At 36.9% G+C, this 13551-nt stretch overlaps 1 protein-coding gene across 1 annotated transcript in view; it reads left to right on the top strand.

Moving 5' to 3' along the window:
* Positions 1–10501, top strand: part of CENPE (centromere protein E, 312kDa) — a 37877-nt gene extending 27376 nt beyond the window's left edge. Inside the window, exons 33-44 of the mRNA XM_009327083.1 lie at positions 11–124; positions 207–353; positions 1877–2089; positions 3294–3503; positions 4026–4235; positions 5721–5942; positions 6551–6754; positions 7351–7463; positions 7982–8079; positions 8631–8790; positions 9237–9502; positions 10404–10501. Coding sequence (XP_009325358.1) covers positions 11–124; positions 207–353; positions 1877–2089; positions 3294–3503; positions 4026–4235; positions 5721–5942; positions 6551–6754; positions 7351–7463; positions 7982–8079; positions 8631–8790; positions 9237–9502; positions 10404–10501 — 2055 coding nt within the window. The remainder of the gene's footprint in view (positions 1–10; positions 125–206; positions 354–1876; positions 2090–3293; positions 3504–4025; positions 4236–5720; positions 5943–6550; positions 6755–7350; positions 7464–7981; positions 8080–8630; positions 8791–9236; positions 9503–10403) is intronic.
* The last annotated feature ends 3050 nt before the right edge of the window (positions 10502–13551 follow it).

Raw genomic sequence — 13551 nt, 5'->3', positions numbered from 1 at the left:
TTTCCAACTTAAAGAACAAATCTCATCAATTAATCGAGAAAAAGATGAGCTACAAAAACTTCTCCAGGATGTCAGGTCTGAGCGGGACCAGCTCAAGACAGAATTGCAAAAAAATTCTGAGACGGTTGGTGTTGCAAGTTGCATGCCTAAGTTATTCATAACTTCTCTTCTTGAATAGTACTTAAATATGTATGCTTTTATTTTAGTGTGTTGAAATAAATGCAAAACTGGAATGTGCTCTAGACCAGCTGAAGCAGAGAAACCTGAATGATATGTCCATTCAGGTGAACCCACTGGATAATGCAGAGCAGATGGTTGATGATAGCCTGAAGGAAAAAACCTTGAAAATTAAGGTAAACTTACTTCTCTGCTTATTTTAAGGATGCATGTAAAACCTTAATATCGTTTGTTCTGGAGCATAAACCTTGCTTCTATGTATAATGTATAAAATTGTTTGTGTATCTTGCCAAGATGCTACAAACCATGGGATCGGTTGATTTGCTGTTGCTGTTCAGTGACCGTGCATCTTGTTCCAAGAACATTAAATTGAACTTCAGTTGAGACTTCTCACTTGATTTCATTACTGTCCAGCCACCCCAATGAAAATAACTAGTCATATAGAAGCGCTTCACCATTTTGTTTTTGCAAAATCCCCCCCAAAATCCTGCCTTCCGTTACTCCCCATCAAAAATAAATCGGTTTCAAATAAATTAATTTCATTAAATAGCTTCTCTCCTCAAAATAGGAAGCTCCTGTAATTCCTCGGAGCTTTTGTTAATTAATTGTCCTGCGTATACTTTCTCACAAGTGTGAGAAATACTGCTAACCTACTGAAAGCCAAAATAAACCAGGATTTATGAATAGTATGAAACATTTAAAAAAATTAGAGTACCATTGTACTGCAGTCTACGTCTGTGCAGCAGGTTCAGGCATCATTCTATATGTGCTGGAAAAGCCCTGAGTGCTTCTTCAGTTAACACCAAAAGTGGTAAAGGACCAAACTGCAAAAATCAGTTATGCATCGCTTTCTCCAGTCACATTGTCTCTCTATCCTGTATCAGCAGTAGGGAGCTGATAATGAGGGAAGTAAACATCAGTTGATCCCTTTTAACGGCACTCTCCTATTCTGACTTTTGTAATAGGTAAGATCTTGTCTGCCTCTTTCTTGTGCAGTTTTCTCAAGTATCTTGTACTTGCTCCTGTTGGATGCAGGACATATGTTAGTTCCAATGTTTTTACTGTGGTGTGAAGAGTTTAAAAAAAAAAAACTGGCAAATCCTGCTTCTTTCAACTAAGAACCGAAGATGGAGACAGTATGCCTAGGAAGTTTTATACTTGCTTTAAAATGTATAACCTAGCTTCCTATGTGATACTTGAGTTGCAGTTTACTGGGAGCGCCTTGAAGCCTATTGCATTTCTCAGCGTGCTCACTGCTTGATCACATCTCCCTTTTATATTGCAGAGTGCTAGGAACAATTTCATGATCCCCTTCTTTCAACAAAGGACCAAATAGATCAACTTGGGAGCCCATCTTGAGGGCAGCCCAGCTGGCAAACCTGTGAACAGGCAACAATTTCATTTCAGGCCTGATCTACAGGTCTTCATGTGGCCAGGCAATCTAAATCATGAAAATAATTTGAGCTTGTGAAATTATTTTCTGGAAAACTAAGAAATTCTCTGCTTTTGTGCCTGGCTTAACGTTCTTTGTCATATTCCTGTGGCAAGTCAAAACTGAAGTCTTAGTCCTATTGTTTCTGTTGTAAAACCAATACGTACTGTAGAGGTTAGTCCTGGAGTCTGATTTATTTTAAGCTTCTGTTTATAGCTAGTCACTCTTTTCTTTATTGTGACTGAATGAATTTTCACTTCCATTTAGGAACTTCTTGAGAAATTCCCAAATATGGGGAAGAGGTATGAATGTCTCTCTACAGTGTCTCTTAATCTAAAGAATGAACTGAATAGTCAGAAAGCGCTGATAGCTGTGATACTGACTCAGCTTTCATCGGAACAGAGTAAACAAGTCAAAAGACTTCAAACTGAAAATGAGAAAATAAACAGTCATCTCCAGAGTTTATTAAACAAACTGAAGGTATCAACTTAAAATGCTGAATATGTGGATGCTTCGTATTGTTTTGGTTTGGGGTTTTTTTAATAAACTCTCAATATTAATAGCTAGGATTCTATATACTCTAGCTTTGATTTTTTGTGAATCCATATCTTGTGGAAAATAAACTGATAGTAAATGCTTTACAATCCTGGAAAACTGGAACTATTTAGTTAAGTTAATCAACCTTAGTTTTTGACTGTAGTTCAGCTGCTTTGCACAGTATTATTTCATTATATTAATCCATTTTAATTGGCAAAAGAAATTTTTTTCTGTACTCCATAAATCAAATTATGGACCCTTAAGTATGTATCTTACTGTGGGGGAAAGACGTGCAAGAGACCTTGGAGATGCATGTTTACCCTGCAAAACTACTAAGTAGTTTGATAACTTCTATAGCCTTGCAGACCTTCCTCAATTTGTAGTTCAGTGGAGAAACTAATTCCAATTATCAGAAAAGTTATGGGCAATTAGGAAAGAATTCCTATTATATGCAGAAGTACAGTAAATGATAAAAGTGTTTTTCTGTTTATTTACCATGAAATGTTAAGAGCTTTTTTGTTGGGGGGGGTGGGGGAGGCAGGCCTGGGGAGAGGGCAACATTCATGTCCAGTATACAAAAATACTGGACATGATCTTGAGAGTCAGTCACCTCTATAAATATCCATTAGCTAAAAAGTTTAACAACTATTCCAAAGAGCCTTATTTCATAATTCATGTAGGGTCTTTAGGTTTTGATCTTTCTTTTTTCCATAGATGCCTTTTAACTTTTATGGTTAAAGTTATGATCTCTACTAGAATAAAGCTTTAAATCAGCGCAGTGATATTATTCTTGCAGATCATCTGCACCTTTCACGACTCTAAGAAAATAAATACAACAAAGAATACTTTACTTTGCTTTTTGAAGTCTAGATTCGTGGAAGGCTGTCTAAAGCCTTTTAGACTTTTTGGCATTTTTAGGAGTCTACAAAAAATAGCGTACTTGAGAAATGCTGACCCAGCTGAAAGTCTTATATGCCATTGCTGTACAGCACATGTGAACTTGATCTTCTCAGTCATGTTTTACTTGTCCTGGACACCTATGGACTAGGAGAGTAAATAGATTGAATTATAAAATATGGAATTTTAGCTGGATGCAGGGTACCATTTTAAAACATACTCACTGATATATCCTGCGCTTCTACAACAGTTTCTGTTTGGTCGTGTTTGCTCAAAGAAAAGAGAATACCATACTACTGTTAACAAGTATGAAATGGAATTGCTTGAGGAAAAGAGAAAACAAGATCGGCTACGAGCTCAGATTCAGTGTCTCAGGAAGACTTATTTGAACCAGAATGAAACATCTTCTCAAGAGTTAAACATCAGTGAAGTGCTGCAGAGTTTGCACTTGGATGCAGAGGTAGTATTTAAAACAATTTTCAAACAAAGACTTGCATATTTCAAGGCATGGGGTAATGTGGTGGTGCTGATCTAATGGCATTGCTTTTATCTGTTAAGAATTCACTTAAAGGGAGGGGGTTAGAATTCTTTTTTTTAATGCTACTAATTCTATAATGTGAAGGTTCTGTTTTATAAAGTGGCTCAAAGTGAAATTGTTAGGTTATAAAATATTGGAAATGTTATTTACTCATTTGCCCTGTAAAATACGTACTACCCTATACAAGATGACTTTTAAAACAATGACATAAACTTTTACTAATGTGCATTATTTTTTTTCCCTTCCCACCTGCCCCAGGAATGTAGATTTTCTTCTCATCTTCCCAGCAGGGTGTAATTTAAGTATAGTGAAATTCCTTTTATATGATAATTGGATGCTAAAACAGACTTCCTGAAAATATTGATAGCTAAGAGGGCAAAATGTATATTTAGACATGTAGTTATCAAAGCAATATTTAAACTTGAATTCCCTCTTTTTTTAAAGAGCATTCTCAAAGATGTATCAGAAATGGAAAGTGAACTTCTCTGCATAGAGGCAGAGTTACAGCAGGAAGAAAGTGCTAGAAAAGAAACAACACAGTTCTGGGAAGCTTGTTCAGGAACTCACTGTGATGCAGAGGAGCTTAAAGAAGAGTTAAAGAAAGATAATGAAAGGCTTTTGCAAGTCATTAACTTCTGGACTCCTAAAGTAAAGGTACAGTTAAGTCGTCTTTAATCAGAAACGTATTCTGTGTATGCACTCTGTAAATGCCTCTAATCTGACTGAAAACAAAACACACAAAAAAGGCTATTTAAAGAGCATTCATTATTATCAGCACTTACTATATTCATACTTAACTGTAAGATGTAGGAATACTTAGAACAAGATTTTTAAAGACTTCTTTCCTCATGCATCCAAACTTGGAAACTTGATTTGTGAAAGACTTTCTAGGCAATAAATGATGGGGGAGGGGGTGTGTGAGGGTGTTTGCATTTTTATCAGACTGAATTCTTGAAACCGTAGGATCAAAATTGTTATATAGCTTTGCTTGTAGAACTTGGTAGCCTGATACAATCACTTTCTCCAGGCTTTATGCCCACAAGATTGTCTGCTCTCTTCAAACCACCTTTATCAAAACTACTTTAGCCATTTTTAAAACTCAATTGTAATTTATATTCTCACACCTTTTCTAATTTCAGAAAGTCAAGTTATTCTAGAGGTGGTTCAACCTTCCTTTCTCTTTCTTCCTTCTTACCTCTTGCCCCCTTTGGGAAAAAAAAAGACCAAGTGTTTTACAGGGTTAAGTGCATCATGAACAGGATTTTTGAGATTTCATCTTTCTGATTAAATGTATTAAACACTTCTCAAAAAACAGGTTATGGGAGGGAATCCACTACATTCTGATTAGTTGTTAGGAACAGTCTTCATAACAAGCGTATCCTGGAAGTTGCTGGTCTGTTCATACTGTTATTCCTTCTACTACTACTATTGATCTGAAGTATGAAGAGCTCATCACCCTCCTTCCCCCAATGTTGTGACTCAGTTCTGTTAAGTTTAGCCTATTTTAAAAAGTTTCTTCGGTAGAGTTAATGGCCAGTCTTGACTTCTTCAGGATTTCCCAATGTTGGCAGGCTTTTAGGAAGAATTCCCTGACAGACATATTATGTGGATCAAAGCTTTTACCAAACAAACAAAAAATCTAGTATAACGTTGTCATTTCGCTGACAAGTGTGAAGGTTTTTCTTTATCTGGCATGTTAAGCATATGGGTTTCTAGAATAGTCCAATGTGTATGTTTTCTCTCAAATGGTTTCACTTTAGTCAATGAATACATTCTAGCAAAAACTTCTGCGAATAATTGTGTTTCTTTGTTACTGACATTCAAGAAATCTTTCCAGTATAGTTCCTTTGTTTCTGTAATGTTAGTGTGTGTTTGAGTTAATGCAGAAGCGCTGGTAAACTTGCAATGCATTATCTTCCTCTCTTGTGTCCCTTCCTGCCTTCCCATCTTTTGGAAATGAAACCAGTCTTTTGTGTGTTAGTGATTCCATTTCTGGTAGCAAGCATCTTCAAATGGGATGCTGAAACAAGAATCTGAAATTAATACATGCCAGGATACTTCGTGTTTCTTCACTTACCTTATTTCTAGCAGATTCAAAAATTATTCAAAATTTATCTGTATGACACTACTTATTTTCAGATACTCCTTCAACTTTCTTCAGAGCTGGATGCCAGAACTGCCAATTATTGTAAAAATGCTGATGTTGAATCGAAACAGAGAAAAGAGAGAAGTGAGGAGTTGCTTCAGGAACTAAACACTCTTAAAGAACAACTGGCCCCTGGTGGCTCTGCCAGTCTCATGCTACAAGAAGAAAACTACAGGCTTCATAACAAATTAAAGGCTGCAGAACAAGATATAAAGGTACTGATATCCATTTCTAAGGAAAGCTTCTCTGATGCTTGTTTTCTAAGTGAGAGTACTTCAAACTGAAAAGAAAATAAAGATTGGCAACTGTAAATCTGTGCCACACGTTAGCCCAGACTGCACTTCATTTTTGTAGCTTTTTTTATTCCCAGAGTGAAAATTTGAGCTCTTGCCTGTAATGTGATTATTTTAATTGCCTATACAAATACATGTCAGTTTAGAAATCCATATGAAATGTTCCCATTTGTTTTTTGAAGTATTAATTTTAATAATGCAATACTCCTGATGCGTCCTTCAAGTATATGGTATTCACTATGTCAGACTAGAAGCTGGAGAAGAATTCTGTCTTTAAACCTTGGAATTAAGGACTCATTTTCTCTGTCCTATTTTTTGTTACCCTTGTTCAAAGCACTTTTTTTAGACTTGAGTGTTCCAGAATACTAAAAGGTGACACAAAACAGTGAGGTTGCCATAGAGCCTGTAGTGTTGGATTTTTTTTTTGTGGCTTGGGCTTTTTGTTTGTTTTTATTAAGAATATGACCATGTGCTGTTACTGTTCTATCTCTTGGCATAACTACTCATAACTGATTGTTATATCTCAATAGGCTATGGGAGTAAAAATTCAGAAGTTGGAAAATGTAATAAATGAAGTAGGAAAAACCGTCAAAGAGAAAGATGACAGCATAAACAAGTTACAAGCACAGTTAAGAATAAAAACGGCGACAAGTGAGCTCACCCAACTGCAAGCCAAACTGAATGAGACAGAGAAGTGCCTCAGAACTGCCTTAACAGAGAATCAGAGTCTTCAGGTATGAGCAAAATACTTTACTCTTCTCATTTTCCTCTGATCTCGGAGAGAGAGAGAGAGCATGCTTGAGAACAGCTGTAGATGAAATGTAGCTCTCTGAAGTCAATTTATTGTTCTGTATGGCATTCTTAGAATAAAACACTACTCGCCTGTTTAGCATGCAGTTTCACGTTCTACCAATGCAGCCTTCAGGAACAAAATATAGAACTCATGATATTAGAAGCTAAATTTATCACTTGTACATGATGCATTTCTGAAACATTCTAAGAAACTTTTAAATTTTGAAACTGAAGCATGAGCTGGTTTTTTATGTAATATATCTGCTTACTAGTTCAAAATTCCTGGACTTACATCTGCAAACAAGTCAGCAAAACTTGCTAAAATATGATCGCATCTAATACACCAGAGTTAGGATACCAACTAATACTATAGTGCTAGTTGGTAATGTGGGCGTTCTTCCTCCAAAATAACTTCCTGCTCCCACTCTTGTCCTGCAAAATCTAGCAGATCATAGTAAAGATAGAAAGTAAGCAACCCTTAAATTCATTGCTAAGTAACAAGCCTTTCTTCATACTGAATCTTTTATTTTATTTTCAGGCAAAATTAGATAAAGGTGCTGAGTTGTACAAAGAAGAAATTGATCATCTCAAAACACAATTGGTAAAATATGATATGGAAAGAATGAAACAATCCAACTCTTTTGATATGAAGTGAGTTCCAATTTTACCTTGTTACAATTCTCAACTACTTAGTTCTTAGCTTCTACTTTTCTGTTTACTTTTTTCCATGGAATAAGAAGTGAGCATTCAGCTTCAGGTGTCCTAGGTTTTTATTGTAGCTAGATTGCAGAGAAAGTAAAAACTATATGCATCTCTGAGTACAAAACTCCTTCCCTATACACCCACCAAAATTTCTCAAGCAACCCATGTTCAGACGTAAATCAAATAACTGTTCTGACAAAAGAAGGTGAGGGGAAATCAGTAATTGAAAGCACTCTCTAGTTCACCGGAGAGAAGGGATACACGGAGAACGATTCTAGTCCAACTCTTGGTTTTCTGCACTTTACCTAAAATCTAACTGACAACGAAGTTTATGTAGTTTAGCTGTATAACTTGGGTATGCTTTGTATTTGATACTCACTTGGAAATCAAACTAGCTCTCCTGCAACTGCAATAATTATTAAACTGAGGATTTCTATTTTTTCTTCTTCCCTTCCTGCCCCATATAGACTTGCTAATTATAAAGCTCTTGCAGAACACCAAGAACAACAGTTGAGAAAGCTAAAAGAAGAACTTAGAAGAGCGCAGCAAGAACAAGATGTTACTGGTAAATTCAAGATAAATATAAGGGACTCTCATGTTAAACATTTAGTGTTAAGGTTGTTATATGGTTAAGTCCAGATTGAGATGCAGGCCTTTTACCTCAAAGGGTGTGAGGGGGATTGGGTGCATTGGAAGATGAGATGGATTGTGATTCACTGCATTAGAATCACAGCAGTTCTTGTGCTTATTTCTCTAGCCGTGTTTGCACTTGCGGTGCGATAAGCTGCAGTTGCATAGCTCGTGTTGCCATTTTTTCCTTGACTGACTTCACATATGAATAGCTAGTTCTAATCATAATTATGACATACCTGAAACTATAACTATTTTCACTCTAAATGGCCCAATGAAGAATCTTTTAAGCTTCTTAATATCTCCCTGGTAGTGTGAATATTGGGAGGTGTGTTTGTGTATAAAAAAATAGCTGTTGTAATGACACTTGTAAAAACCTCACTAGGTTACATATAAGACCATAGGAAAGAATAGGCTAAAAAAAAATTGGCCTGGTTTTAAGCACTGTCCAAATAACACACACATCTGTATAAAACTGTTTTCTAGTGCTGGAAAAAGAAGCTCCTCAGCAATCCCAAAAACCCCTTACTTGTGGTGGTGGCAGTGGGATTGTACAGAGCACACAAATACTTGTTCTAAAATCTGAACAAGCTAAGCTACAGAAAGAGAACTTGCACATGAAGAAACAAAATGACCTTCTACTAAGGTAAGTTATAAAGCTGATTAGCAACATGTAAAATCATTTGTTGCTATTTAACTATGCATGTCATTAGTGTTTCTTTCTGTGAGACCTATAGAAGTAATTATCAATTTTAGATTTTCTAGATTCTTTCACATCGTAAACTTTTATTTAAAGCTAGTGATTTATTGCTTACATATCTTTATGGCTTTTGAACTTCAGATTGCTTTCTTTCATAAGAATCTCTTAAATGCTAGAAGATATACTTAAATTGTATGTTGGAAGGAATTTTAGCTTAAAAAATAAAAAAAAATTGCCTCTGAAAGCAAGACACCCAGATATGGTCTTGCATTGCCATGTCTGTGGTATGTCATCTGAAAATACAGGAGCTGTTTGTTGTCAGGAATTTTTCCTTCCTTAAAGGAACTACTTCAAATTTTTTTTAAATGCCGTTTGGTTTTTTTTCATTTCAGTAATGAGCTTCAACTGAAAGAGGAACTTAGAAAATGGAAAGAAAGAGCACTAAAATGGAAAGAACGATTGTCAAGAGAAACCACTCGAGAGACAGTACCCCTTGGTACTCCAAGGAAGACAGTGTCATATTCCCTTAAAGAGCAAATGCCTTCACCCTCCAAGGAACCTATTTCTCAAGAAATTGTGACTCAGGACGTAGCAAAGCCTCTGCCACTGACTTGTCCAACAAATTTCTTTGATAATTCCAGCTTGGGTACACTAACAGGTACGTAACATGGTGGTGTTGTCCTGTAAAGATTTGGAGAGGCAAAATATAAGGGGTGGTCTGTGAGCTGAGCGTAAATGCTCTGTACTTCCTATATTCACACCTGAAACTTGCATGATAACACAGTTTTCCTGAATGGGGTTAATTAGCTGTCTGTTGAAGGGCTGACCAGCTAGAGCTGTGAAGCTTATATATGCTCTACAGAACCTAAATACTTAAATGAATCCTTCACCCCCTGAAGATTATACAAACTTTTTTCTTTTCCTGCAGTGGAAGTGTTGATGACTTTAAAAAGTGAATTAGCAGAATATCATTACTAGATAGCTGATGCCCTAAAATGTTTTGCTTTTTAACTTTACATTGGTTAAGCACAGACTTCTGGCAAAACTATTTAAAGTTAACTGCTGGTTAACTTTTTTCTAAACTTCTTAAAGATGATAGACTTTAGTCTTTGATGTTGAATCTGCTAGTCTGCCTGGCTCCAGCTGTAGTAGTAGCTGTTTTGATAACTTCTGTTCCTCAGCTCTACTCAGGATTTCTTATATCTGGCGTGGTGACTTCTGGGGAAGTCTCCTAGTGATCTATGCTAGCATATTAATGCTATTGCCCTCATCGTTACACTTGCTTCTAAAAACTTTCAGAAGGCCTCAGCAGACATGTTGAAGAGTTAACCAGTTTTCAAGGTATTAATGGCAGGCTTCCAGAAAGAATCTGACTCATTGCTGTTTCTGGTGATGGCCAACTTGGTAATAGTACAGACTTCCTCACAACGCAAAGCTCCTCAGAGGCAAGCTTTGATAGTTGTTTAAAACACTAGTCAAGATTAAATTGCTGTATTGCTACTGCCCGTCTAACTGGGGAAAGTTTAAGTGTTACTTCAATGTTCTTGTCTTCTGTATAGATACACGACCTGCGGGAATAGAGCCCACAGAAGAACATCTTAAGCACTGGTTTGGAACTTCAGATAAAGATAAAGCCCCTGATTGTACCACCCAATAAAGGTGCTCTGTTGTAAGCTGTCTTTGCAGTAGCTACAGCCAGAATCTGCATATATGAAAGACAATTGCTTATCAAAAGCAATCAGCCAAATTCCACAAATTGCGAGAAGAGCTCTGGTGGCATGCAAATCCCTTGCTGTCTTGGAGTTGCTACTTTTCACAACTGGAAAAGCTGGAATACAAGAACAAAGATGGAAAAGCAGTCATGTTGCCCACAACCTGCTGATCTGATGATGTTCTACTTTGGGGGTTTTTTTTGGATGGCAAAGAAAGAAAAGCCAATGTATTGAAGAAAAGAAGGGAAACAGGAATGGATCACAAACTAATCTACTGTGAAACTTCTCAATCTTAAACTTAATTCTGTCATTCCTAAAACAGCCCTCTTCTGGGTGGTCAATATTTGTATCTTCAGAGTGCTATTGAGTTGGAAAGAACTATGCTTTTTGTTTCTCAGCATATGGTTTTATGCCATGCTCTCTCCAAGTCCACAGAAACTGCATTTTCACCACATTTTAACTTCTCTATCTGGACATTGCAACTGAAGTTACTAACTTTCTGTTTATAGGGCACACAATCAAGGGTTCCTCTTAAACTCCTTACGATATTTCTGCAGCTCAGCCAATTATGGTACCAAGAGTAACTTTGTATTTTGGATCATCTTTCCAATATACTTCTAGTTCCTGTCTGAAGTTGGGTATTGGAATTTTTTTAATAGTAAGCGGTGGACCTGACACTCTTCTGCTGCTCTAGTGAATGGAAAACAAACTGGGTGATCAGGGCTGCAAGATGGACTATTTTACTAGCCTGCATTGCGAGACCTACTTTTTTGTATTTTTTTGTATAAGAAGGTTTGTTTTGACAATAAACTTTAATGTGTTAAGTATTTAAAAATATTTTTGCTGGTCACTTCACTTGTGCTATGATCTAAGGATGTTGATTACAATATTCAGTATCTAAAGACTATCTTTATAGTAATCTCACTACTTCCATCATTATTATGCTTCTTGTCTGTGTCGTCTATAGCTTTCTGCAATAATTACTTTGTGCAGAAGTTTACTGTTGCACAGGTCTATATCACCAGTGTTTCGTTTAATTTTCTTTCTAACTGAATCCTTCACTGTCAGGAAATGTTTGAAGTCTAAAAGATAGATCCTCCTCCCTTTCCTCCCCATACACCCTCCACTGCCAACTAAGTAGGAATTTGGCACTCAACCCAAGATCAACTCCTTTAAGAATGAAACCATCATCATGAGGTGAGAAAGTCATAACTAAGAAAGATATCTGCATCAAAAGCATTATCCTTATTTTATAGGAATAAAGTTCTTGATACTCCATTTTGGGTTACCCAAACTGATAAGCAAATGGTTACATTGACATGTTCCTGGGCATTTGGCAGTTACTGGAATTAGAAAAGTCGCACAAGGATTATTTACCTGATGGAGGTACTTCAGAGATCTTTAATAAAGAACCAGCTATCTATTTACCTTGAATAGCTGAAAACTCTGCCAACTACTGTAACTACTAAGAAATCACAAGCATTTATCTCTAAATCTCTGACCTGGAATGTATTTTGGGAAGCTTTTAAAGATATTGCTAGCCAAAAATACACAGGTTCTAAATACCATTTCTGAGTTCAGCACTGCAGTGTCTCCTTTCCTACCACAGCAGTAGGTATGTAGGAGCAATTTACTTCCTGACAGTGATAAGTGCAAAGTGCTGGTATTTGTGTGGTGGGTGTTTTGTTTTGGGGTAGGTTGGTTGGTTGGGGTTTTTTTTGCTTTGGTTTGTTTGTTTTTTCAATTTCCCACTATGCTTGAAAGATATTTTCTTTAGCTACCAGCTTTTTTTTCAGTCCCTCCATTTTGTTGTTCTAATAAATTAAACTGACTTTTTTTCCTTCCAGAAGGGGGAGAACTAGGTGTATATATATAGATCTCTACCTCTTTTGTATAAATTTCAAGGGGGTGTTTTGTTAATTATTGCTTGCTTGGAACACTTCTAGATATGGAGATTTTTCTGGTGACTGAGCTGAAAAACAGGAACCTATTTTGCCTCTAAATTCAGTAGGCAAAAGGTCAGGGACAGAAGGATAAATGCTTTTAGAAAACCTAGTCATTAAAGATATTTTTTTTTTTACTGGGGAGCTGATTCACAAAGCCTTAGAAAGCTATCATAGTTTAGCAGAAAGACAAGAGAAACTTAATATTACTGAACTTTGTGTCTGTGTGTCCCGGTTTACCCACAGAAATGGCTTTTCTGAAGAAAATGTGCCTGTTGTGGTTTAACCTCAGCTGGCAACTGAGCACCACACAGCTGCTCGCTCACTCTCCCCCAGTGGAATGGGGGAGAGAATTGGAAGAGTAAAAGTGAGAAAACTCAGGGGTTGAGATAAGAACAGTTTAATAATTGAAATAAAGTAAAATAGTAATAATAAAAGAATACACAAAGCAAGTGATGCACAATGCCATTGCTCACCACCTGCTGACCGATTCCCAGCCAGTCCCTGAGCAGCGGCCCCCCTGGCCAGCTTTCCCCCAGTTTATGTACTGGGCATGACGTCCCATGGTATGGAATGTCCCTCTGGCCAGTTTGGGTCAGCTGTCCTGGCTGTGCCCCCCCCCAGCTTCTTGCGCACCTCCAGCCTTCTCAGTCGGTAGAGCACTTTTCCAGAGTTGGAAAAGTCCTTGACTAGCGTAAGCACTGCTTAGCAACAACAAAAACATCGGTGTGTTATCAATGTTATTCTCAACCTAAATCCAAAACCCAGCACTGTACCAGCTGGGTTTGCTAGGAAGAAAATTAACTGTATCCCAGCTGAAACCAGGACAGTGCCAACTGAAATTCAGGCAGGATTCCAAATTCTTTAAGAATGCTCTCAGGGTAGCTTTATTAACTCTGCCTTAACAAATGTAAGTTAAACCACTAGATACAAAAAGAAAAGTTGGTAAATCACTAGTTTAACAAAAAGAACAAAATTTATCATGCATGTATTGTCCTAGTTTGGAATTCGATAGCTTATATTGCTAAAGAGAAACTGCTTGGGAAAAACAT

Source organism: Pygoscelis adeliae, unplaced genomic scaffold (assembly GCF_000699105.1).
Source record: "Pygoscelis adeliae isolate BGI_AS28 unplaced genomic scaffold, ASM69910v1 Scaffold87, whole genome shotgun sequence".
Taxonomy (NCBI): Eukaryota; Metazoa; Chordata; class Aves; order Sphenisciformes; family Spheniscidae; genus Pygoscelis; species Pygoscelis adeliae.
This window is presented reverse-complemented; position numbering and strand designations above follow the sequence as displayed.